This window comes from Rhodnius prolixus, unplaced genomic scaffold (assembly GCF_049639745.1).
Source record: "Rhodnius prolixus isolate KJV_2025 unplaced genomic scaffold, Rpr scaffold_3, whole genome shotgun sequence".
In the NCBI taxonomy this organism is placed as follows: domain Eukaryota; kingdom Metazoa; phylum Arthropoda; class Insecta; order Hemiptera; family Reduviidae; genus Rhodnius; species Rhodnius prolixus.
Genome location: NW_027411603.1, coordinates 18,491,842 through 18,519,690, shown reverse-complemented (window position 1 = coordinate 18,519,690; position 27,849 = coordinate 18,491,842). Strand labels below are relative to the sequence as shown.

Genomic DNA, 27,849 nt, shown 5'->3' with positions numbered 1-27,849 from the left:
TTACCTTCCACAATCTGTTTCAATTGTAACTACTCGAATGTAATCGGATATTGTCGGTATTCTTCGGCTCTGTTAATATTTAATTTAACCTAATGCTTTAGTTTAGTGGTAGTTTGGTTTATCAGTAGCGTAGTGTGTGAGAAGTGTTGGGGGTTTTTATTCGTTTTTACATTAATAAAAGTGATTTGAATTTATCTCTGGATTATTTAACAAACTGAAAAAAATTCAAAGTAATAATGCAAATCATTTAAGGTACAATAAATTATTATTAAAAGAAATGTGTTTCCGAAAAGATTAATTTTAATTTTCCTCTTTACGTATGCATTGCCGGCAGCACCACAAAAATATGTATCATCTCTGAGAATAACATTCTTCCAAAACCATGAAAATTCGCCCATATATTCTTTTTCAAAATCTGAAATTCTAAATATTGTACTAGTGAATAAAGCCCTTATTAATGGCTTTTTAAAAGTTTGCTCCATTTGTGGTGTGCTGTTTGTTTTTTTGTTATATCGTTATTGTTATTCTGTTAATGTTAGTTATAACGATTCTGCGGGTAGTAATATTCTTATGATTCTTTGGTGTTTTTTTACTGCCATAATTTGCTTAATGAAACTTTTTTTCTTTGTCGACAGTTAATTGATTTTTGTCTATTATTTCAGCTTCTGTAAGAGTTTCGACTGTTTTCCAACGTAATGAAAAAGATCCAATTTTGATCAACATAAATATTAAACAATCAAGAGTTGCAAGATTTTCAATGATTTCTAAGCATGTTTGTCCAGCATTACTGTTTCAACAAATGAACAGGTAAGTGGATTAAAAGGTCATAATCTTTAAACCGGCAATAACTCTTTACTGAATGAATTATTTTTTTGAATATTTCCCTATAATTTAGTTAAATCGTGCTGTACATTATCTCTAAATATTGATTTTAAATAAAGAAATTCACAGAAGTTTTTTAAAACTTTAATTTAATAAAATATGCCAAAGGTATATAGTCAAATATTTTTTTTTAATATACAATATATAAGGCTTATTTCTTGTGAATCCTGTTTTTTTAATATTCTGATTTCAGAAGATTTCGTCTTTTCAGTATCTCACTATTGATCTTTGGATGGGTTGATTGCAAACTGCCTTAATTCCAGTCTAATCCATAAGCTACATATTTTGCTTGGAAAGAGCTACGGCTATAGGGAAAGAATTCTTTTAATGTAATAACTTTTCTTTTTTAAAAAAAATAAGTTTTTCAAAATAATTATTTGTGAGAATGGCAAGTAGAATTTAGCATTCCACACATTTTTTTTTTTTTGTTCGTTTTTGGCTCAATAGACGTGAAGATGGAGTGGATAAAAGAGCAAAATCCGCTGCTCATAAAAGATTTGTGTGTTTTAATCCAAACTTCCCTGGAAATGGAAATTTTTGTTCTCTTTTTTAGCTTTCGTCCGTGTTTGTGTATAGATTGATTTTGCTATTGTGATATTTATATGTTTATGAAGATAATAAATTGAAACATGGAAAGCTAATAATAAGATTACTTATAAGTTTTATGAAAGAAATAAGTTATACCAGTTTATAAAAATAGTAAAAATCAATGCGTTCAAAATTGATTTCTTGAAATGGATACAAATCCAACAGCTTTTCCATGTTACATTTAAGCGACAACCCAAAATGGAATAATATATTGAGCATTAGTTACTCACATATTAATCTAATAAATATAATATGACCTCGTCGAAACAAACAAGATCGGTTTCTGAAATATGATTTCTATTTTTACTGGAAATTAATTTTTAAGTTAAGTTCATATCACTTTGCCTTCTTTAGTCATGGTAATACAAAGTAGCACCTACTCCTTAAAAAGAGAACCAGTCATTCCTACCTGTTGAACTCTTTTTCAATGGTGGGTGAAGGTCATCTTCATCTTCGTCTAACCATCCAAAAAGAGGCCATCCCTTAAGCCTTCTTTCTCCATTATTTTTTGAGGAAATCTAACTTAGATTTCACTTTTCTATTAAACCTACCTTTTTATAAGAGACGAATTTTTTTTAACCTCTTAATTGTGGAGAAAACTTATCTTATTACATTTTAAAAAAAGTTAAGTTTTCATTTATTTGCCCAAGGCAGTTTGCTAGGGCAAAATGGTTAGCACTTACACTTTATCTGCCCTCATGATCCTAAATAGCTCATGTACCCTCAAACTTAAAAATGAAGGGAAATTCTGAAGGGGTCACCGGTTAAAATATAAAAGTTGACTCTCTTTCTCACGGGTTAAGATCGCTTACAAGTTGTAATGACAAGTTTATGATACCGACCATGATTGAAATAATATAATATAATAATAATTGATGATATAATTTTAAAATATCTGATATTTTTATTTCTAAGGTAATGTAAGGAACGACTTTTTAGGTATTAGGGTTGAAAACAAGAAAGGATAACCAATCAATCAATAGTTTTTACTAATTATTTGAAAAGGCAGAAATAATGAGCAAATTTCATGGTTCAAGGTACTTATACCATTCAATATTTTGTTTTTTGTAAACTTAGAAGTTTTTTTTATTACTTTTGAATATTTTCCAAATAGGGAAGGAAGTTGAAAATCGATTGAAGCGGCGGTGTATCCAGGGCTAAGAGGTCAAACGTTTTCAGGGCGGCTAGTAGAGCTGTGGATGCAAAAGGTTGTATCAGTGAGTCTGCGACTGGAGCCAAGCCAAGACTTATTTACTGTTTAAAGTCAGTAAGTTGAACTAAGTTAATTCTCAAGTACTTTTTATTTCAATATTTATAAAAATTAATTAAGTACTGTTTTTATATTTATTTTTAACACTTTTTTTTAATTAAGATAAGGCATTTAGTTATTCTCACATTTATGTATTTAAGAATCTACGGTTGCACAGGGTAAGATAGAAAGATAAAGGATAAATATTTTATATATATATATATATATATATTACATAATATTTGTATTATATAATAAAAATTATTATGATCGTAGCGAGATGAAGTAAATTATAAAAAAGAAAAGAAATATATGTTAATATTACTTAGATTCTACCAGAGGTACATCAATAATAAATTTTTCAGGTAATTTGGTCATGATTATTAACACCAAAATTTAATAAATGCCTCTAATTAAATTCTAGGAAGAAAAGAGAAATCGTAATTTATTAAAATTCCGAAGAGAATCAAAGGTGAAATTTATTAATGAAATTATTTAAAACTTAAGTGAGTACACTTTTTAAGAATAATAACAATCAATTTTTTGTTATCATAAAGTATGACCTTAGGCTTTATTAATAATAAATGTTTTAAAAAGTTAAGGGGAAGTAAAAAAAAAAATTAACAAATTTTCAAAAACTATACGTATTTAAATTATTAGACGGTTACGGACTTTAAATTAACATAATAAATAACGCCTAAATGTAATATAAATTTTGTTTTGTTGATTGAACTAGTAGATTTTGCCTTTTTCGTTGCATTTATTGCACATTTTATGTAAAATTTACAAACTTTTTCTTGCAAAATTTCATCGGAAGGTAGTAAAAATACCTGGAAGGCAAACCATAAAAGGAGAAATTTTGGTTTTCATTTGATTGTAAAAAAAATGAATAAAAAGGTACACAAATTTAAATTTTCTCTCTTCAATTTGTTTTTAGCAGATTTTTTGGCTAAATTTATTATATACTCTTAAAATAAAATACAATCCAATTTCCTAAACTAAACGTTTTAATTGGGAAATTTTTGTTTACAATTATCAAATGGCTAGAAAATAAAATTATAAAATCCCATTGGTTGGCTTTATGTGGATAGGAATTTGATGATAAAAGACGAGCAAGTAAGTAGTAATTATTTTATTTTTAATTATTTTAAATAAATAATTTATGACAACTGATTATTAGAAAAATGACAATTTTTTATTTTATGTTTGATTGATATGTCTACTTCCAATTTGTATCTCCAAAATTCAAAAAACGTAGATCATTGCTCTATCTGAAGGATTGCTTCATTTAAATTATCTATCTCAAGGTGCAGAGCCTTTGCTACTATCGACGACCGTCTTGCTAGTTTGGTTTTATCTTCCACAAGAAGTTATACATTTCTTTGTTTATTAAAAACCAATACAAGAGAAGTAAAGCGTCAATTAAACAATACTTTATTCTTAGTTACTTTAAAATTATATTTTTAGTTCAAAAAGCGTTTAGTTTAGGTTGAGAAGTGAAAAATGTGAACAATAATTTTTAAAAATTATTATACGGTAAAATAAAAATGAACACTGTCCGGTAATGGACATTGTCATCCATAAAGAGAGAACCCTGTCCGGAGGCTGGCGGAGATTAGAAAAGGTTCCGCATCCTGACGTGCAGTTCTAGTTAAGCCTCGCCTCTAGTGCAAATGGTTAAGCTAAATTTTATTATAGCTTAATTCTCACTATATATCCCCATCGTCCTCCTCTTTTTTACACCTAATTCATATTCATGCATCCAACCATATTAATATAAAATACATATTTTCACTTTCTTCAAAGAAGCTTATTAGCTTACCTGGACCAAATGTCAGCTCTCTTTCTACTTCCCCTAGACCATTCCTCTAACTACTAAGACAATAAAAATAAGCAATTTAAATTTCACGGTGACCATATCAATTCACAACAATCCAGCGCACCTTTTAATGCAACAGTTACTCTCTAGGGTGGAGGAATGAACGTAGGACGTAGAAGGAGAAGCTAACTAGCTTAGGAATGGACAATTAGTCCATATGCGCTAACTGTCTTCAGGGAAGAAAGTGAGAATAAGTATGTTTAGATAAATTTGGTATGTTAGGAGTATGTGATTCCTCCTACAGTTCAGGTGAATTTAAGAGTGGTGAGAAAGTATAATGAGAAGACCTAATAACGTACAAATGGACACAATAATCGCCTTCAAGCTGCAATATAATTTCATAAATATAAATACCGGTCTAAATTATTAGAATCAAAATGAATTACCTTTTTGATATGAAGATATTATGAATTCGTAGTAGTGGAGAACAAATTGTTGAGGCTCAGATTTGCGGTTGGTGAATCCTAGAGATTGACTGAAGTTGTAGATTAGAAACTGACACTTCCTTAATTGCCCCCACGCAACTGACTGTCCTGTAATGGATCTGGTCGTCTTTAAAGAGACAAATTATTCCGTGGCCGAGTTTGCAATGAAAAATATTTTAGTGTCAATAACCTCAGATGTTAACACGCCTGAAATTAAAAAATAAAGGTTAATCAAAACGTAACAGCAAATTCTAAATTTGTCGAAATCATTCCAACTCTAAATTTAGTTACAAGTCACGCTACGTTTACTCTCCGGCGGGACTCCTGTCCACCTGTCCTCTTTAACAGCAATCCTCTTCTTTGTACAGATCTGGTGCGCTACCTTGGGCTCTTTATAGACAAATCACTCACGTGGAACCCACATACTAGATTTAAAAGACAAGCAATGACGAAACGTGCGAAACTGCTTTACAGACTTCTTGGACGATGCTCCAAATTACCCATTGAACTCAAACGCTTAATATACAGTACTATCCTCAAACCTATGTGGACTTACGCACTAGAGCTGTGGGGTTCAGCTAAACCTACAAACATTCGGACAGTACAGAAATTCCAATCAAAACTACTTCGACAGATAATTGACGCTCCTTTCTACGTGACTAACCTCACTCTTCACAACGACCTCAACATTTCCTTCGTACACCAACTCGCCAAGACTAAATATCAAACATTCCATACTGCTCTCTCCACTTGCTCCAATCTTCTAGTACAATCTCTCGCCTCCTCTGACAATACGCGCCGACTAAATCGCCAGTGGCCCCGCGACTTCCTCGCAGTCTAACACCTGAAAGCCTAAAAATCAAATCCTGTAGAAAATAATGCCGATGGGCAATTTCTTTCCTTCTGCCTTTCACGCATCCATTTATACTTCCCTATTTAATTATTGTATATTATGTTATACAGATTGTAAATAACAAAATAAATTTTTAAAAAAAGTTACAAGTAGGTTAGAATAGGATTGCAATTACAATTATCTTTCGGGGTTAACGTGGAGTAGGGAAAAAATATAAAGCAGCTTAGCTCAATCTGACTACTTGGCCACTAATCAGAGATATCACTTCTCAACCCGAGCTGCCTCAGACCACTCTCTAACTAACTCGCACTGTGTGAGAAGAGAGGCAGTAAGCTTGCAATTAATTAATCTGCAATATGTTAAAAACCAAAACCAAAGAACAGACATGTTCACCCGATCTAGCGCTAACATTATTAACTGAATAGCTATTACTAATTACTGATAATCTCATGTAATATATAGTTCTCTCAAATTCTACTAGAAATCGCTCTAAGTACTATTTCGGTGATACAATTTTTAAGTAACTAGCTTTAATCAGTTTTATCTTTCTAGATTTTTTAGACTCTAGATTTTTTGTTATAGAACTCATCCTAACTTATGGCAAAAGTATGTAAACCCTACTCATTTTCTACAAAACTCTGCTCATTCTTCCATGTAACCAAAAACTCTCTGAACCCCCCTGGAAATAGTAACAACAGTTCTTACGGGAATACTTGACGAAATCTAGAATGACTGACAACTGTTGATAATTCTGTTGAGGAAAGCAGCGTTAGTATCTCGCGCAGAAACGAACAAAAGACAGTATTGAACGAAAGACGAATAGACGCAGCCCTTCTGAAAGAATCTTACATCTCATTAACTAAGTTATACATACGCCATTATAAATGTGTTAGGTCAGACGAAATTTCTCATTTTCTTACAAGAAATGTAATTGCTGAAGTTATCTGAAAAAAAATCTATACTAATTCCTCACTTAGCATAAACAATTAACTTTAATATAGTTGATTTTAACCAATTAAGCAGTTGTCTTTAATTCAGATCACTTTTAAATTTTTATCCATCCTAAAAGTTTATAGTTCCTTGAGTTCGTTTAATAAATTGATTTCAATTCCTGTAAATAGAAAATGTGAGTTGAGCAAACTCAAAAACAAAATCTGCAATGAAATATGAATTATTGAGCACCTTAGAAAGATTAGCGTTGACAGAAAAACAAAAAATGCTGTTAAAAAGAATAAAATCAAACTAAATATAATCAAATTCAAAAAATTACATACTCGGCCTATCTGAAAATATTAAGCCAGCAACTTTCTGCTGTTTTTTGGGGGGGAAATCTTTAGCATCCACAATTCTAAGCTGAGTTAAACTTCCATATTGATTTCATTATTGTATTTTTAATAAATTATTAACTCCGACACTGTTAAAAATTTTAAATAGCATAATTATTCGTTTGTAGAAGTTCGTCACCATAAGATAGTGCCCATTACTGCACCTGTTCTTGATTGCTTCGAGTAGTTCAAAACGACTTACAGATCATTCAGGCTGCATGTTCAGTCGGAGTTCATTACTGCTGGGCATCCATATTGAACATATTAGGTCAGAGAATTCATTTTTTCTTTATTTTTTTGGATTATTTTTCTAAATTTATCTTAAGCTTTATGTTATTCATGATTTCCCTAAAAAATCACACAGTTCATTTTTTTTTTTCGTTTTCTTTTTTATTAATTTCAGTAAACTTCGAAAAAGTGCAGTTAAATGTTTGATGTTTATGTTCTTTGCTTATATTAGAAATACTTTCAATTGAAGAAAACATTCAAATTATATCTCTATGACTTAAGCTGGATTTGTCTTTACGAAGAAAATAATTATAATATAAAAGTTTGACGAAAGTGTCATTGTTCAGTGATAATTTTCATTTCTTCCGATTGCAGACAGTTTTGAATGAATAGTGAAGTCGACTAACATTATGTTCCATTCTCTATTATAGAACGGAGAAGTAATTCGTTTAATTTGCGGATCAATATTGCAAATAATACCAAGTGGTATGAACCTAAAGGTTCCTCTAAAGCTGGTATTTATACTTGGGAAGAGAACATAATTCAGTTTAATTAGAATTTTTGGTGAATCTTCTTAAGCAGATTATTACTGCCTCAGAAATCATCATACTTGCATCATTATGTGGTAAGCGTTAGTTGCTGCAGATCAAAGCCGGCTGTTTTACGCTTAAAAGAATTTATCCTGTCTGAGTGATGACTGATGAAAAAAAAAATGCTTAATTCACAGCTTGAAATTTTAAAAATTATTCGACATTGAATTTGGTGATTATTACTAAATGTTGCTGGCAAATGATAGCTGTAAGATGTGTATAGTTATTTTTGCTGGAAAACTACTGCATTTTCTTTTTTAACATTAAAAGGATGTAGTTAAACAAATTGAAATAAATAAAAATGAAGAGAAGAGAACGAATAGACAAAAAGTAATTTTAAATAAATAAATGGTGAGTAAAACTGAATGAAGTCGAGCGAAGAAGAGCTAGAAAAATAATTTCACATTTTGAAGTAACTATTTTTTTTTTAATTGATACATACCTATATTCAAAGCATTCATTTCGTACGCTACTATTTATAAATTCTATTCAATAATAGTGACCATTAAATATTAAAATTTGTTAGTTAACCTATTGCAACTGATCTTGGCGAAGATCCTGCTTCGAGTAGTCTTGTACTTTATCTTCCTCAGAGCCTTTTATTTTAGCACATTGTCCACTGAGGAGTAGTAAGTAATGAAAGTACTCTCTCCGGTGGCCGGCAGAGTACTGAAAAAAACTCCGGGCGCCAGTGACCTTTATCTTGAGCATTAAATTCAAACAAGAAGTAAAAAATTAAAATTCTTTAAAGGAAAAATAAAATACTTTATATGTATTTAGCAAGTTTGCCTTATTTGGAAACTTATTGGGTGTTGATCCAATGACCCAATATGTCTTTGTGGTAAGACGCTGCTGCTAGTTCTTTAGCAATTCTTGTCTTAGGTATTCAATATAAGTAAGAATACCCTAGAATGATCATTTGTTATATTTGAAGTAACAGAATATACAGCAAAAGTTTTTTTCCAGAAGTTCTCTAGGACTACAGACTCAATGATTTGCCATTCATAATTTTTTTGTTATTGTTACAGGGGAAACTGCTTAATTTCTGATTGAAGATTTATATTTTACACGTTTAATATTCTGAATATTGTTATACAAAGAGAACAAAGTAATTATAACAGCACTTTAGAAGCTCAAAAACTATTTTAGAACGATTAAACATTACGACTTATAAACAAGAAAAAAGCGAAAAAGGACAATATGGAAAAAATAAAGTAGTACTAGTAATGACAATATTAGGACTTGTCCTAGGAGTGTTTCTATGTATAGTATGTTGGGAACAGCGTTCTACGGCAGAACCAACAATTCTGCTACCTTGCACATCGCAGAATCAATTTACTTGGTCCTACAACAAGCGAGGTATATAATTCAAGCTTTTATACGATAAAAATCTAATGTATTGAGGTTTAGCCGAATAACATGATGAGCCATAGAAAGAAGGAAAAACGGATGGCCTGCTATTTCTACTTAATTACCAAAAATAATAATAATAATTAACTTACATTTAACATGAATTTCTCTTTAACAAATTACTTTTTTGGGAAAAATAAAGAGTTCATATACTTATTGTTCCGTAAAGTTTATCTAACAAATTACTTTTCCAGGAAATTACTAATCAAAGCTTCAACACTTGGAAATAATATTAACAATGGAAATTTACTTAGAAATAATTTAACAAGCAATCATTTTACAATTTACTCAATAACATAAGATAGTTTAACCAAATTAGCAGGAAACACCAGCAAAAATACTTGGCGTCTGTTTAATGAACAATCTTCAGAAACACCTTTTTATAATACTCACTAACTGAATTCACTTGCGGAATGCATTATTATTTTGAGTCATTCGCATAAAATTGATATCAAAGGGATACAACGTTTCTTTCCTTTTGAACCTTCCCATAACCACCAATAGAGTGGTCATGGAGTAGGTTTCAAAGTAGTACCCCGCACTCCAACTTTCATGGGAGAGTAAATCAAATCTCTTACAACTCAAAAGATTACCAGGTATTTAATTTACTCTTCTCTCATCATTCCAAACTTTTTTTTTGCATTTGTCTTCCATGGAACAACAACCGGGTCTGTCTGAAGTTACTATATGCAAAATTTCAAGTTTTCCGCCTTGTGATCGAAGTTTACGTGATGAGAACAAAAGGTTTAATTAATAGCTGATCATTTTAAACTACATCAAGAAAAGAAAGCGCAAATTTAGTGTAGATGTAATTAATTATTACAGATTTATTAGTCAAAGGAGTATTTCTTTCGAACAAAAATATCTTTTTCAATGTATCATTTCCAAACATAAATTAATAACGTATTTACTTTATTGGCAATAATTGATTTTTTCACAGCAATTTTTCGCAGCAAGCTTTCATCGGTAAACTTAGATTTACATATTTCATCTTTAATTCATTCAAAAATCGTCTTTAAATTGGTAGTATTATTGTGTCAGGTTGTTCTAGTATGCACGTGCAGATGGTTAGAAGAAATGAATGACTTATAATAAATAAAGCAAAATCCACTGCGATCTTGAAATAACTACTACCGTTGCCAAGTTGGTTTGAATTTACCTGTATTCATTTGTAAATATGTAGCAGTGTTTAGTGGAAGTAAGGGAGCTACAATGGGCAAGTTAAAGCCAAATAGTCGTTCATAAAAATATCACTTCTATGAGAGTTTGCGTAAAATTTTGATGGTCAAGAACATGTTCTCGAGTATTTGATTTTTCTTTAGGGATCATCCTAGAAGTAAAAGTAAACTTCCCTGTTGTAAATGTGTTCTCTTGAACTTTTGTGGGATTCCGAAATCTAGTTTTTACTTTTTTATACCCAAGACTTTTTTTTTTTTTTTCTATTGCTTTAATAAATTGCAATCGTCAGTCTCTTTTCGTTTTTTATTATTATTTTTAAAAAAAATCAGTCACCATGATTAAAAAATACTTCACATTTTAGGCATCATCAAAATCATAGTTACTTTTTTATCTGAAAAAAAAAAACTAAAAAAAGTTTTTATGTGTCAAAAATTACTACGCTTCCTAATATAAACTATTGTGTTTTTGAAAATATAAAAATTATTGAACTTTATTCTGCAAAAAGGTTTTGATGTTTGTAAAAATCAACTTTTTTTTCAGATGTATGTATAAAAGAACATGAGGGACAAAAACTTCTATCGCTGGTAACAAACAGTAAAATAAGTCCAATCATTGGGTCATTTCCGTCTGAATTATGCGATCTGGTAGGATTGATTAGCACTGTTTCAGTCATCGCCTGGGAATGCCCTCAGGTTAATTCAATTATGTCTTATTATTGAATAGAATAATAGGTGCATAGTCCCGTTAATTCTGTGAAGCATTTAGTTCAAATCTAAATTGCATTTATTGAATAAATAAATCTATTTATTAAATAATTATAAATTGATTATAACGACCAGAACATAAAACACTTCCCCCCTTCATACAATACTACACACATTCGAAATTATAAGATGCAACAATATTTATAAATAAATGCTCGTTTGATGAGTTGGTCTTGATCATATAGAGTCTACTACAATCATTAGCGACTAAAAAAAAAAATTATTATTTCAGCTGTACGGGCACAAATTGGACTTTTTTTGCTGCCGTTTGACTCCCTTTATTTGACTTTTCATTTCCAGCGATTTCAGTGTGACCTAAGATCGTCTGAACAGCGATCTTGCAACTTGCCTTCAACTTTCGTTCAACCAACAACCGCGGTTGTATCGCTAACTTCTGATTAAAAGCATCGTTGGCTACTTGGAAATTTATGAAAATTATAGTACAAAATTTTTCAAATCCCTGCTCAGACATTCTTTGGCAGCCGTCTTGATTGCAGAAATCTTTCAGTTAAAATTTCAGGCGATCTTGTAGCCGAAATTAAGATTATAGACCCAACATCTGTTTTTTTTTTCAAAGCAACTTAGCCCAAACAGGATTGTACTTATGGCATTAAGTTCAGGTTGTGGTGGCATGCTTTTTTTAACCAATTCCGCCAGATCTATCCTTCTAGTAGCGAGCTCAGGGGTCCCGAGAATCTTAATAAAGTAAGAATAAGTAAGACTTCAACGTCAAAAGCTTTGTCGGGGTCTTGATCGTTTGTAGAGGATCCAACTTATGACATGATTTTGATGCTAATCCTTTATTAGCTTCGGAAGGCAGCTTTTTAGATCGTTTAGTCACATATATCTGTGCCTTCAGGGAACATGATGAGAACTAGAACAAAAGAACCCCAGTTATTCTTACAAAAAATATTACGCACTCAACACACGCATACATACATACACATATTACATTTCTTATTGTAATACGATTATTTCAGATAATGCAATTATTAAAAATTCTGGTTTAATTATAATATTATAAATTACAAATTATAACTAAATATTGCGTCTCTTTTATAATAGAAGACTAACATGGAACCGAAAAGTAACTTGTTTCCCTTGCTCCCCAGTCTTATGACCACCGCAGATGCTTTAACCCAGGCTGTCATATTCTTCAGATTTAAATCCGTCTCTTGCATTATTCTTGGTAAGTGCTATTTTAGTAAATGAAGAAGTTTTGACCTTTTTTTCAGGGGCAGAGGGAAAAAAATTACTCTCTTAATCTTCGCCATATCTTTACCTAATGTTTTTTTTTGCAAATCATTAAGCTTTTTTTTATCGCATTAAATTAAATTCCAAAAGGTTTCTTATTTTTTATAGAAGTCCTCTCAATCAGGAAAAGATTTTTGCATCTCGTGTATTGAGTATCTTCTATAAAATTATTAATCCAAGTCCATTACAATTAATTATAAATTATATGAGTTTATTGAAATATAGTCAATTGAAAAAAATTTAATTTTGATTAGCATCCAAGCCGTTGTTGACTAAAATAAACTAATAGATGCCAATATGTAATACATTAGATTTTTTGAGTTCGATTTGATCCTCTAATTTTGGGCGTTCTTATAAATAAAATTTCTGAATTAAATATTAATTTAAATCGTGTATTTAATGAACTTAGTATTTTTTTGTATATTTTGCTGAAGCGAATATCCTGTTCTTAATTTAATACTTTGGATTTGCTTGTATCCTGAGAAATTAAAAATTTGTTTGATTTTCCAATTTAATTTAAGCTACAATTTGAACAAAAGCAAAAACATGCATTTAACAACCATAATATGTTTTATTAATTATGTCTTTTTAAAATTAGTTTTTTATTTGTTGACATACTTTTGTTTTTATTTAATTTCTTAGAAAAGCATTTGCTATCGGTTTTATTTTTTATTTAGATCACCATTTGTGGAAAGAACTTGGAATGCTAATGGAGAATAAACTTCTTCGGAGAAATGTTACCGTCCGCCACAGAGTTTTTTTACAAAGTAAGAATCAAAGTGTGATGGATATTAAAGAAGCCATACAACAAAAGAAAATTTTTGCAAAAGGTATGATATCTTGTCTTATTAAAAATGAGTTTATCCTACAATTCATAATCATCCTGCTCTGAATTAGAAACATTGCCAATTAAAGCATAATATTTTGGTTCTATACGGGAATATTATAAAAACAATTCTTTATTTTATGGTATTCTCTGATCAAATAAACTTTTGTATTTGTTTCAGTGATTGTTCTACTTCTTCCTGCTTCAAAGATCGGAACTGTGATATCTGTCCTAGATTCATTAGATCTTATTAAATTACCTTTGAGCTGTGTGTTTGTCGTCCATTTTTCTGTTTTGAAGGCAGTCGATATTTTTTATCCTTTACAACGATTGGATGTTTTACTTTTTACTCTTACCACGGAAAATTCTTATTTTCATTTGGTAAGTTTCAATAAATACACAAATAACTTGTATATAATATACAATATTTTCAAAGAGGAGGTGTGGTTTTTATTTAAGAAATAGATTCCTCTATTTTTTATAAGAAAAATTTACTTGAACGGTTTTTTTCCATGAGCGATATTTTACAAGTTATGAATGAAAACATGATTCTTATAAGAAATTTCAAAATGATATTATAACGGTTTTTTGATTGAATAAGAAGAAAAGTACTATTTTATTATAAATTTTACTCCTCATTAATATTACAGATCATGCTTGAAATGGCCTCCACCATTAGAGTTGCATAGACATTGTAGACCATTTGTAATAAAACAGTACTTTTCTTCTTATTCTATCAAAAAACCGTTATAATAATATCATTTTGAAATTTCTTATAAGAATCATGTTTTCATTCATAACTTGTAAAATATCGCTCACGTAAAAAAACCGTTCAAGTAAATTTTTCTTATAAAAAATAGAGGAATCTATTTCTTAAATAAAAACCACACCTCCTCATTTTGAAAAAATGAAGTTGGTGCCTGTATCTCGCTTCTGGAAGCACCGGACAAATTTACAAAGTAAATTTGGATTTCTAACAAAAAAACTAAGGGGACATGTATTTTTTAGTTTTTTTTTTAGCTATCTTAGTTTCCGAGAAAAAGTCGTTATCCATATACCTTGGGACACCCTGTATATTCATTATAATTAAATGCACGTTACAATTTTTTTTTTTTTTTTTTTAACTAAATAACTATGTAATTGAAATTGTCACTTGTATTGCAGAGTATATTAACAAAAAAAAATATTCATATGTATTTATTAATTACATAGAAGTCGTTACAGGACTGACCATTTGATTGCAGAATTGATTTTTTTCAAATTTTAATATTTCACCTGCAAATTTAATTCCTATTAATATTACACCCAGATGATGAGGTCGCTCATTAAACTTAAAAAATAAATCATACTTTTACATACTTGTAAAACACATACTGAAAAGAGTATCGCATCCTCTCTTCACTAAATGCATAGCAAGCATTTTCTTGCAAAAATGTTTCTAATAGTAATAGATCTATTTGTATGCTAAGTGCTAAAAAAGTTTTAAGAAAATAGTGGAAGACGTTTTTGAAAATCAATTCAGTAAAGTAACACCTTCTGTTGGCTGTTTTGTAATAAAGTTAAAATTAGGTTTTTTAGTGGCACCATATCAAACGAAAAACTTCCAGCAATTTTCCGTTTATAAGTTACGTACAATCCCACATAAACACAAAAATTTTAAAAACCGCTTTTTCTGACTCAAGGTACGTTAAAACGAATTTTTTTTTTCGGCGAAACCTTAAAATCGAAAATCCGTACTATTGCAATACTTTTTCATAGTAGTAGAATATGGGAAAATACAAATTTAATGTTATACTAAAGTTTTAATTTCAGGCCACCGACTTATCGAAATTGATTAATTCTTCTTTGACAATAGCTGATGATAGAAGTTTTGCTAAACATATAGTTAAAGGATTTCTTGTGACTGACTGGCAGCAAAATGACACCAACAGTTCTGGAATTTGGAGACCTTTAACATACCAGCCAATCTCTTCTAGGTATATTTTAATGCAATATCTACAATAATAGTACTTTTCTAAGAAAGTTATTAAATTAATAATAACTATTAAGTTATAAGTTAACACGAGAATAGTATGAATCCACTTTGAATTAAATTAGATTCTCTTTTTCTTTCTACAGTTTTGCCTTCTTTCTCCTACGAAGCCTAATCAATATTATGATGTATGTATAAGGTAATGAATACATAACCCTATCTTTTTGTTTTAACTTTACTTTTTTTTCTTTTAGAAATGAAATAATTCCATTGGTGACCGGCGCTCAGAAATGGCTTACAAATAGGATTAATGGGTCTTATGCTTCTAATCAAACATGTTATGAAGAGTTTTGTGATGAATTCGAAGAGGGTTCGTATCTTCAATAATTACTGTTGACGTTTAACATCTTCTAAGTTGTAAAATATATAATTGATTGAAATAACTAGTTTAGAAGGTTGCTTTAAGGTTCTATTTGATTAACTGAAATAAACCTATAACGAATTACGATAATAACTTAGGTAATTTTTCCCGTTGTTTTTATAATCTTATATGGTACAGGTATATTTACAAATGCTTTGAGTCATTGTATAGTTGCTGTAAGTACAGTGATTTTGGTAGTGATGCTAGCAATTCTCTCATCAATGATTAGGTAATTCAAAATTAATTACTTTTTTTTAAATTGACACAAAAATTGTGTACTTTTCAAATTTGTATTAAAGAAATAATAATAATTCCAGGAGGTTGTATCAAAAGGCATTAATGTCTAAAGGTCCATGTAAAATTATTTTAGCACCGAAAGACTTTGTATTTCCACATGTTCAAGAAGTTAAGCGGGTACGTTATTTGATTAAGATCATAAGTGTTTTATGAAATGATATTTTGCATAGAATTCTTATTCCTCTTTCCAAAAGTTATTTCTGAAAAAAAGTATAAAAATGAATAGTGTACATTTTGTGAGTAATTCATGAGCGCTGACTTATTATATAAGTGCAATTAAAATGTTTTCGATACTTTTAAAAAGTACACTTTTAAGGAAAGATGATGGCATTTTCTTTATTGCTAAGTGTTGACCAATCAGATAGCCAGTTTTTGCTGGCAGATATTTGTGTGCAAAACATCTGTAGAAAGGTGCTGTCCACCTCTGAATAATAAGGAAGAAGTTTTTTAGCAGAGTATTTATTTATTTTTCTAGAATAAATAATGAATTTGTTTATATTGTCACAACTCAAAAACCCTCTACTTTCATTTCTAATTACAAAGTTTTATGAAATTGATTTTTCAAATTACCCTGCGTTTTAGTTGCAGGTGATTCTTTTGTTAATTGAAATGTTCAAAAAAGAAATTCAGTCACGTGAAAGAGAAAAGAGAGCATTTCTCTGATAAACTCATAGAATCGAGTCATAACTCTTGAGACTAAAATCTTTAAAGGCTTTACAAAAAAAAAAAAAAAAAAATTAGTTAGGTGGCGCACTAACAAATTTCTTTCAATGCTAAAGAACTCTGAGACTGAAAGTGCAGTTATTGAAAAAGCTTGAACAGAAATAAGAGCAAGCCTGCAAATTTTGTAGAAGGAATAGCAGGCTCCAATAGACACTTCGGTTAAATCCAGAAAATTCTTAAATGTCTCGGTAAATGTGGGACCTGTGGGAGGGGATGTCCTTTTTCTGTAGAACCTTCCCAGATTATGAAATTTCTGAAAGAGACCTGGAATGTTAATAAAGTTGAGAGAGTTGTTTTTTTAAAAATTTAAATCTTTACAAACTGGATATAAACAATTGTGGTGAAATAATAACAATGTTTTTTATAGGTTGAGGAAGGAATAGAAGCGATGTTATGTTGTTGGTTACATCAGTTACAAGAATTGGGGGGTCCAGAAGTCGATAAACCTGATCTCCTGAAGGGTTCTCTTGGTTCATTAAAGTCAAATGTGATGAAGAGTCCTAGTCTTGATAGTGTTTCTAAAATAAACTCAGATCCAAGAGCTAGGTACAATGTAAGTTATTATTGGTTGAACTAATGTCGTACAATTGTTAGTTATTGCTATAAAAAGTTACTAGACCATGCTAAAAGTAATTTTTTAAATATAATAGTAATTCTATTGCAATTATTGTTGTATTTTAAGTTGGATTTGTACATGAACTTGGTGAAATGTGTACAGGTGAGTCTTAAATGCTCAATAAGTTTTTTATCTGTGATAATTTTTTTTGCACTGCTCGCCAAAAAAACTATATCATAGTCATTAAAATAATCAAAAAAATTAAACTCTTATTAGCGTTATTAAACTCGTTGATGTGAAAAATGCGTTAAGCGTAGAAAAAAGAAAAAAATTAGATCTGGAAGGGGTATTGAAGGTTGCTCGAGAGTTTTTTTGTACAATTAACTCGTGAAATATTTGATACGAACATAATTGGTCATTGAGATGACAATATGTGTGTTTTTTTTAGGTGGAGGAAGGCCTAGAAGAGTATTATATTTTCATAAGAAGCTGTGATATTATAACTTTATATTATTTTAAGGTGCAAGTTAAAGGTTTTTTACAATTGTTTTAGGGAGATTTAGTTCATCTGAAACCTTTACCAGATAACGGTGGAACTTTTGAACTTAGATCGAAATCGATGGATTATCTCGTCACGGTATTTGTAATATTTATTATTTAGCTGATCGACTTGCTACTTTGAAACAATAATGTTTTATAAATTTATCCAGATGCACTCTTTGAGACATGAGAATTTAAATCCACTGATTGGGTGCCTTGTTGATCCAGCCCGACCATTTCTTGTTTGGGAATATTGTAGTAGAGGTTCTCTTGAGGATGTTTTAATGGCAGATGAGATCAAATTAGACTGGTCATTTCGTTTATCACTTCTTACAGATCTGGTTAGGGTATGTATACTACCTCATTAAGTCCTAAAACAAAATTGTTTTATACATTTCTTTCTTGACCCAATTTAGTTTGTATAAAATCTCTCAAGTTTTTTCCTTCAGGGAATGAAGTATCTCCATTCGTCATCTGTTAAAGTTCATGGAAATTTGACATCAAGGAATTGTGTAATAGATGCAAGATGGGTGCTTAAAATTACTGATTATGCTTTGCTTTCATTTTTTGAAAGTCAGAACATATCACCAAGTATAAAGAAACCCAAAGGTGCGTAAGATTTTAAACGATAAATCTAATTTAGGTGTATCCTTCAGTGTAATAGTGTAGCAGTTTCAACATTAATGCCTTAATTAAACCCTTAGTTCATAACTTATCCAAAATTTATTTACTCCAATAAGTTTAAAATTATTTCAAGTTTTCAATAAATTTAAAGAAATCAAAGTAATGATTTTTACTCTTTCCTCCACTTTTTCCTAGAGCACATTTCATTTCCGGGAGCTCTGCTTGTAAGTAGATACTGACTACAATGCATCAAAAAAATTAAATTAAACAAAACCTAGCTGTTCAAATTGGAATTAATATCTTCATAATGCTGACCACTGTAATTCATGGGCATTTTGTTCGAATGAGGGAACACCTTAATAGATTTAAGCTAAAATTCTAAAACATTTTTGAAACTTATTTATTAATTTCTACAGACCTTCTATGGTGTGCTCCTGAATTTCTGAGAGATCGAAATTTGAGAAAAACTGGGTCTCAAGCAGGAGATGTTTACAGTTTTAGCATAATAATGCAGGAAGTTATAGTGCGTGGTGAACCATATTGCATGCTGTCATTACCACCAGAAGGTTTGCTCTAGATTATAAAATTAAATTGTCATTTAATTTTATGTACATAAGTTTTAACAATTTCCTTGTTATCATTTCTCAGTTATATTTTGTTACTAAGCTTGTTTTTAATTAAACTTTAGAAACAAATCAATATAGTACTTCTAGGAACGAATTAGGGAGCAACTAAATTTTACATTTGTTTAATAATTTTGAATGAGCATTTAAAGTAAATTTGCAGAGATTTTGGAAAAAATCAAGCATCCACCTCCATTGATAAGACCATCGGTTAGTAAAGGGGCAGCACCTCCCGAGGCAATCAACATAATGCGACAGTGCTGGGCAGAGTTACCAGATATGAGGCCAGATTTCAATACAATCCATGATCTGTTCAAAACATTGAATCAGGGCAGGTTAGTTTTATTTTAGAATCGTATATTTTATCATTTTGTAAGGGCATGCAAAATAAAAATATATTTATTTGAAAAAAAGTGGAAAGTGAGTTTGCATGTGAAGTTTATCTTTATGTACATACGTACACTCCCTCACTAAATATACAGTTTTTCTTTTTTAAGGAAAGCAAATTTTGTCGATACAATGTTCCAAATGTTAGAAAAATATTCAAATAATCTTGAAGACCTTATAAGGGAGAGAACTGAACAATTAGATATGGAAAAAAAGAAAACAGAACAACTTCTTAATAGAATGCTTCCAAGGTGAATAAAGAAACACAGAATATATAAAAAGTATTTAATTCTATCGATTATTCAAGTTATTAATGCTAGTAAAATAATTTATTAAATATTTCAGTTATGTAGCTGAGAAATTAAAATTAGGGATGCCAGTTGACCCTGAAGAGTATGACGAAGTAACCATTTACTTCTCTGATATTGTTGGTTTTACAACCATTTCAGCATATTCTACTCCTTTTGAAGTAGTTGATTTACTAAATGACCTATACACCTGTTTTGATGCAACAATTAATGCTTACAATGTTTATAAGGTATCAATTTGAACTTTTTCACATTTATTTTTGCATAAATTTATTGTTTAATGAAAAAAAATATTCAAGGTAAGTAAATATTAGTTCTTCCAAAATTAAACTGCTCACATTTTCCTTCCACCTATAATAATGAGATTTTACTTTTCTATTTCTTATTTTATTTTTTAATTTTATTAATAGAACTGGAGGTTGGATTAGTAATATTGAAGTGCTAGTTGATGTTATCAGGCGTTGTATGCTTTTTGATTACATATATTACAATGAGTTGTAGGGGAAATCTGAATAGATACTGAATTAAAGAGAAGAAGCTGCTTCCAATCAGTCTCAATAAAGGGTGCCTTTTAGGCCGCTCGGCAGCCCGAGAGGATGACCCCAGAATTAAAAATGCCACGCCTTATGATCTCAGCAGCCCAAGGGGATATTGCGACTAACTCCGCCTAAAAGATAGTAGCTAGCCAACCGAGGTGTCAGGCCTCGGGATTAGCCTCGTGACCATAGCAGACGGTGTTGATGGGAGAAAACGCTGCTACATCGGTCTGAATCTAAAGTTACAGGTTGTCCAGGACTAACCCCCACTTTTTAGTTTTATAAATCCTCAATAAATTTTTGGATCCATACCGGAAGATGCTAAAGCAAAGGTCCAAAGAAGATGATTCAAAAGTGCTGATTCCTAACGAAAAAGTAGCTCAGATCGAAGGTTAAGCCTGTCAAAGAACTATTTCTTGACTCATTTACAGCACAGTAATGTAACTTTTAACTGGGCAGCAGACTGCATAGGTATCTATCTAACTGTTAAATGCAATCATCAATTTTCCTTGCTTGTTGCAAGCCTTTGTATCCAGAATTATTTACTCTTTGCGGGTGAAATTAAAGTTTAAATTTCCTTTAGTATTCATCGATTTATGATAAATAAAGTCCATTCTAATTTTACTAGTTTATTTCTCTTGTTCTACTTTTGTATATTTCCCTTTTCATTTTATTTAATAATAAATTAATTTTTGCTAGTTAATGTCTAATAATGTATTCAAAAACATTACTGATTTTTGTTTATATATATTTAATTGTTTTTCAGGTAGAAACAATTGGTGATGCTTACATGGTGGCTGGTGGTTTGCCATTAAGAACAGCAGATCATGCAGAACAAGTTGCAACAATGGCTTTAGATTTGTTACATCAGAGTGGAAAGTTCAGAATCAGACATTTGCCATTTACACCTCTCAGATTGCGAATAGGGCTACACACAGGTCAGGCTCTTAATTCACTTAGTTATCAATGTATGCGAATAGAAAGAATACCTCTGCAGTCTAAATAATCTTAGTCAAATAGTACAATCTAGAATAAATCTCACCTTTCATTTCTTTGAACTTTATAATTTGAGGCAATAACTTAGCTTAAACATTAGACCTCGCCACTCCAAAATGCAGTTAGGTGGTTAGTAAAGGTAGTTGAGTGTGCATTACCTTATGCCAGTGTGTGTAATATCCCATAGTATTTTTTATGTTTCTCTTCCAAAGTGACCCTGAAGAAAGGGAATTTATTTGTATACATCATATAACACTCTCTTTTTGTTTACACTTACACATAATAAATTTTTCTGATGTTTTTGCTTTTAACTTTAAAACCTATTGATAAAACAATTAGTGGATTGTTTTGGGGGATTTGGTTGTGCTTCTATTACCACTACCATCTAAGCTCTAGAGTATTATTTTAGAATTTACATTCGAAGGGTAGATAAACAATTGTTTTACAAAATTTAATTATGCTTTCTGACTCATTTTATATTATATCCATCTTAATATGTTCCTAATATAATTTCATTGGTTCAACATTGAATGTTTTAAACAGATCTGTTTTGTGGATTTGATTATAATATAAGTAAAAAATTGTAATATTTTTTTAGGGCCATGTTGTGCTGGAGTAGTTGGTCTTACAATGCCAAGATATTGTTTATTTGGAGATACCGTAAATACAGCCTCTAGAATGGAATCTTCTGGTACATAGTTAATTTTTTGGTCAAGTGTTCTTTTATTTCTCTCAGTCTTTGAGTGTGTTAAGCTTTATATTCCTAGCCAATTTTTGTTTTGCTTAAAGCTCCTTTTGTTCGCTAAAGCTAGGCTAAAGATGTCTTAGAGATAAATAAAAAATTACTTCCTTTCTAATTGCTTATTATTATTCTTACAATATTCACGTCTGGACTGGTGAATTATTGAGCTACCAGTTTTTTTAATAAGATGCGTCAACATCGTTATTGGCTCTTTGTGACGTCTTAGAATTCTGAGGCACTACCGGCCTCCAGTCAGTGTTCTCTTAATCTTAATTTAAATTTTTAAATTTTTTAAGGTTCTGCATGGCGTATACATATTTCCGAATCAACCAAGAATAAGTTGGAAGCATCAGGAGGTTATCACATTGAATGCAGGGGACTGACAGAACTAAAAGGGAAAGGAAGAATTATGACTTACTGGCTTTTAGGAAAAGTAGGCTTTGACAAAGAATTGCCTACCCCTCCTCCTATAAGGTATTTTTGTTTCTTTCTTTCGTTATAGGAATCCTTTAATTTTATTGCTAGGAATACTTTTCAAAACAAAAACTGTCCACAGAAAAAAAAAAATTTTGTTTTACTTTTAACAATGAGCTTTATTTTCTTTATTCTGTTATTGCTAGAACAAAGCATTAAAAAGTATATAGATATTTTGTCTTTTTATTCCATTACTATTAATTCTATGTGCCATTTTCATGTAATTTTACTCACAATAAGACACAATTAAGTGAATGTCTACGTGCTAACCTTTTTACTTGCATTTTATTTTAATGAAAGAAAATGATGTTTTTATTATGTTTAATTACTTTGCTACCAGAGAAAGTCACGGGTAAGTAAAATTGTTTACCTTTTAATTCTTGTAATTTAACTTATTAGCTTAACTTTTTTCTCTTAGAAAAATTACTTATAATAGACTCAAAAGGTTAATTTTATAAGGGAAGTCTCTGGAATTTCTAGAGAATAAATAAATAAAAATATATTTATATTTATATAGTATCACATTTTCATAGTCATAGTTAACTGATTTCCAAGCTGTTTACTTAAGCATGTATGTTCTGTTTACGAAATAGACTCTGGGAAATTAGATAGAATAAAAGAACAAAATTAATGGCAGCATATTAAAATATGTATGCCCTTAAATAATAATTTATTTATTTTCACAGTCTGGATGAACAATTAGTACAATTTGGACGCACAGGAATATATCCTGCTCAATTATACAAGGATGAGAGTAATGCCACTGATTCAATTAATACCCCAGCAGTTTCGAGTTCTCGCACATCGAAAAAGAAAACTTTACAGCCAACTTATCAGCTTTCATTAGATGCTGGTTTGTTAGCGGCGTCATTAGAGGATGTTAAGATAGATTCGCACAAATGGAAAATGCATAAGCAGAAAACGTTTGATGCAAGTGATGATAAGACAGATTATAAACTATCTGCTGACTCTAAAAGTGGAGGTGAAAATACAAGAACAACTGTGTCAACCTCAGATATCAGCATTAATCTTCCTGGTGTCTCCTTTGTTAATCAGAATAGAAGCACACCAAATCCAAATAATAAAATTAAAAAAATTGTGGATGAAAATGATTTAAGTTCCCAATACAATTTTTACAGGAGTCTATCGCCAAACAGTGGTAGCGAGAGTAAAGCACCCAGTTCTAGGTTCTTAAAAAGACAGTTTAGTATGGATAAAGACGATCCAACTGAAGTAAAAAATGTGAGGTTATTTAAACAAAATTCAGCTGGTGCTGCAAATGAATTAGGAAGGATAGATGAAATTCCTACACAAAGAATTACTTCTCCCAGTTTTTCAAAAGACACAAGTTACAAGCTCAGAAACATTCAACCTGCATCTTCGTCGTCGGAATCTTTAAATCAAAACAGCTAATGATTGAGGCAAGTTTTAACTAAATTATGTATAACAAAAAAAGTTGATTGTATAGTTATATATACATTTAAGTAATTTATTTTACGAAACAAAGTATGGGTTTTTGAGAGTTAGTATGTAAACAGCTTTTTAAAATATTTAAATGTTTGTTTTCATTATTGATTTTATTTTCCTTCAATATTTTAATTTAAAACCAAAAATGTAGCATTTGAAATTTCCTCTCTTCAGAGGATGTAGGCCTTATGCCTTTGAATATTTTGCCATTAAGAGAGCAAAATTAAATTCTGGTGAAATGTTCCTTCCCTAGTTTTACAATGTTTCTGAGAGATCATTTATGTAAACTTGTTTCTAAGTGGCCATTCAAAAAACAAACCTGAGATTGATTCTTATAAATATTTAGTTTTCTTTTAAAACCCCTAAATTTTAAAACGTATGAATAGAAGTTGGAGTTTTGAATTATATTTTCTTGAATACTTTCATAAGCAAAGAATATCTAAAGCCATTGTGCGATATATGGCTTTTCGAAAATTCTATGCAAGGGCTCAACTTTTTTATGTACTTTTTTTATGGAACGTATTGTAGTTTAACATAAATTTTATGTATTTCACATCCAGAAATTCAAATTATAAAACGTTAAAAATTATAAAAGCTGAAAGACCTTAGAGTTAGATAACTATTATTGACATAATTTAATTAGAATTGATTAAACTAAAAACAAAAAAGTATTTCTGTTATGACCATTTTTTCTAGGAAAGTGATAATTTTCTCATCGGTTACACCTCAATATTTCAAAGAACTTAATATTTTTTTTACATAGTGATACCAAAATTTGATTTTTTCATTGGGTGAATCGAATAATATTTTTCTGTTATTATTAATAACGCCTAAAGTGTACCTGGTTTTTAAGTAAGCTAAGTATTTTAAAAGTAAAAATTAAAGAAGATATGTGTTTTTATTCCTAATGACTATTTGACAATAGCTCTGCATTTTCCTCCCAAAAGAAAAAATTAATTTCTAAATATAAAAATATTAAGACAGTTTTGCCCTCCTTACATTATTAATATAATAGTATTTGCAATAAGATTAACTACTTAGAAATAATAAATGTTTGCAATAAAATAAAAGTAATTTAATACAATGTAATGCAAGTGCCCTTTGAGGAATTACAGTTATTCCCAAAAAAAAGTGTTTAGTTCTAGTGTTCCTTATATACCTAATCACCCACATGATGCAAAAAATCAAATAGCTGCTTATATAAAAATTGGAAAGTAGTCATTGTAATATATATTTGTATATGCATGTCCTTTGTGTGTGTGGTGAGTAAAAAATATATAAATATAGTTTACCAAACATATTTTCTTTTATTGAAAAATATTTTTAATACTTAATTATAAAAGAAAGTAGTACTCATATTCTTTATTCCATAAAGTGGTACAATTAGCAAATATACAATTAAAATTAATATTATCAATAATGAAATAGTCATTAAAAATTAGCACAAATTTAGTGTGGTTTTAGATCTTTAGGAAGATTTTATTAACTTTGTTTTCTTGAATATGAGTTCATTTTGATTTGTTTTAAACTGTAGACTATTTGTAAAAATTAAATTTAAAAAGATCACTTATAGGAATATCTTGGTAGAAGTTACATTATAACAATGCAAACTTTTAAAAAAGAGCAATAAATAAATTAAATACAAGCCATTTCTAATTCATAATACGTTATGAGGAAGTTACAGCTTTTTTGTAATTATTTTTGGACAATAGTTGAAATGATGTACTGAAGCATGTAATTTAAATTCTAAAGAAATTATATTTATTGTGACTCTAGCCATAGAAACCTTTTAGAGAGTATTAAATGTTTTTTTTTTTTAATTAATGATTTAAGGCGCGTCAACATCTGAGGTTATTGTCGCACTGCCGGCCTCCGGACAGTGTTCTCTCGTTATAGACAACACTGTCAATCACCGGACACTGAGCTATAAGAAGCTCCTAGTAAGAGAAAATCTAAGGGCCAGCAGCTGGATTCGAACACCGGGACCTCCGCGTGGGAATCCAATGCGTTAATATTTTATGATATAGTTATATTTATTTTCTTAATTTTAAGTCATTTATTTAAATATAACTTTAACCTTAACTGCATCTAGTTTTCTTTCTTTTTGGTTTTAGTTCTAATTTTTATCATTTTAACAGAAGTAATGCAGTTTTTATTTTTTTATCCTGGAAGGTATATGCTTAAAAATATAACGCCCTAATAATTATATAAATTTTTGATACTACCCCTGACAATATATATATATATATATATATATTTAATAGTGCATCTGAGCACTATCCATAATCGGACAGTGAGGTGTAAAAAGCTCCTTAGAAAGTATTGTATATTATATCTAATTTTTAATTTTATTTGATTACTTTTCTTATTTCGTCATTATTTTTATGCAATATTAAGCAGCTAGTAAAAAAAAAAATAGAATGAAGTTTCTGTGAACTAGGCTCAACCAAATAAATATCTATCCGATAAGAAAAAAAATTCGACTCAAAATTTAGATATGTATATATGTATAGAAATACTTATCGTGTCTTTCTGTTCAATAAATAATAAAGTTGTGAGTTAATATTATCAATTAAGAAAAAGACTGCAATTTCTCACCATTTGATCATTTTTGTAAATTGTAAGTTGTTTTAGTAAATGGATATTTATCTATAAATGTTGTGGAAAAACATCGTATTTATTTTCATTGTTATTTTATACAAATTTCCTGATTGATGATTCGCTGTTCGGTAGTGGAAGAAGTTTTCAATTAACTACTTTATAGATTTTATCATTAACACCAAAAAGTTTGAAGTTGAATTCATAATTTATTAAATCCAAAGAAATATATTTAAGGGCATTATATATTAAAAATGATAAGGGACTGTATTACTCCACAAAAAATTGTGAGTTTATTTCAAACTTCTTTCATTACTTGATGAATTATGATTTGTTTGAATTTAAAGTAACAAAGAGGTGACAATCTTTAATGTAGCTAAGTGTACTAAATTATTAGGAAACTAATATTGTTGATTATTGAAAGAAAAAAAAGTTACAAATGTGATAAATTAGAATTATAATCCAAACAACTTGTGAATTAATTTATAGGCATTGTTACAGTGACTTTGTATAATCCAAAACGTGTTATTTTTGTTTTTTATGTAATAAACTTCCGTCTTTAAAAAAAATAATAATGAAATTCATTTCTTCAACTACAGCATCTATATCTGAGTGCATTGCAAATGAAAATTACCTCCTAATTTAGTTTGCTATAAGTTCAATCATCACAAATTGATTACTAAATGCTTCTGAATACTAAATCCTAAATACTTTCTCATTCAATTGGCTAGTGAAGGCTTCGGAAGCTAGAGTTGTAGAGGTCCATTTGTAAATGCCTTCTAGCGTCTAAATGGAAAAAATATCGTGGAAACTGTAAAGTATTATTTGAAACGACAGAAAACTCTAAAGAATCAACGAAATTGTATTTTCATGTGATATCTGACACTTTATTTCTGTATACTTTTTCAATTTTAGTGCAGTGTGCCCTCAGTTGGATTGGTCACAGGATAAGGGCTTTATTTTAACCCTAGATTGACCAAGGCAGCTTTATTACCATAAAATAATCTTTGGAGGCCACCAAACGTTACAACAATGTATTCGTGAGGTTGAGAGTTAATTTACAAGTGTAACAAGATAAAAATAAATGATATACATAAATGTGTTTCAATTTGTTTCGTTGCAGTAAGCACGGA

At 30.0% G+C, this 27,849-nt stretch overlaps 1 protein-coding gene and 1 long non-coding RNA gene across 18 annotated transcripts; one reads left to right on the top strand and one right to left on the bottom strand.

Annotated features, from left to right (window-relative positions):
• Window positions 1–116: 116 nt before the first annotated feature.
• On the top strand, window positions 117–27,309 carry LOC141452936 (retinal guanylyl cyclase 2). Of its 17 annotated transcripts, none has more exons than XM_074125517.1 (29): window positions 117–252; window positions 663–807; window positions 1,079–1,211; window positions 2,410–2,507; window positions 2,585–2,737; window positions 3,144–3,225; window positions 7,330–7,469; window positions 9,048–9,378; window positions 11,149–11,300; window positions 12,438–12,561; window positions 13,304–13,456; window positions 13,634–13,833; window positions 15,265–15,428; window positions 15,679–15,794; window positions 15,984–16,074; window positions 16,163–16,259; window positions 17,233–17,418; window positions 17,975–18,058; window positions 18,132–18,308; window positions 18,411–18,570; window positions 19,002–19,151; window positions 19,372–19,543; window positions 19,706–19,846; window positions 19,941–20,133; window positions 21,206–21,377; window positions 22,034–22,126; window positions 22,474–22,651; window positions 22,992–23,003; window positions 23,338–27,309. In XM_074125517.1, exons 8-29 carry the CDS (start codon window positions 9,246–9,248, stop codon window positions 24,062–24,064), a joined length of 3,675 nt encoding a protein of 1,224 aa, XP_073981618.1. In that variant the 5' UTR covers window positions 117–252; window positions 663–807; window positions 1,079–1,211; window positions 2,410–2,507; window positions 2,585–2,737; window positions 3,144–3,225; window positions 7,330–7,469; window positions 9,048–9,245; the 3' UTR covers window positions 24,065–27,309. The 17 variants fall into 17 exon arrangements, with proteins under 17 accessions (XP_073981618.1, XP_073981621.1, XP_073981615.1 ...); XM_074125520.1 differs by having other exon boundaries at window positions 1,076–1,211; window positions 3,144–3,191; XM_074125514.1 differs by having other exon boundaries at window positions 1,076–1,211.
• LOC141452958 (uncharacterized) lies at window positions 3,333–9,662 on the bottom strand. The gene is made up of 4 exons (XR_012457701.1): window positions 9,522–9,662; window positions 8,551–8,721; window positions 4,985–5,230; window positions 3,333–3,549 (listed from the first exon to the last, which is right to left on the bottom strand). It is a non-coding gene; the product is annotated as an uncharacterized lncRNA (long non-coding RNA).
• Window positions 27,310–27,849: the final 540 nt, after the last annotated feature.

What these genes read in the sequence shown, in the direction of transcription:
- LOC141452936 (XM_074125517.1), top strand. Translation starts at nt 9,246, where the DNA reads ATGACAATATTAGGACTTGTCCTAGGAGTGTTTCTATGTATAGTATGT. An exon ending in TTGTGATGAATTCGAAGAGG is followed by an intron (nt 15,795 to 15,983) that starts GTTCGTATCTTC and finishes TATATGGTACAG; the next exon opens with GTATATTTACAAATGCTTTG. An exon ending in AAGTATAAAGAAACCCAAAG is followed by an intron (nt 18,571 to 19,001) that starts GTGCGTAAGATT and finishes TAATTTCTACAG; the next exon opens with ACCTTCTATGGTGTGCTCCT.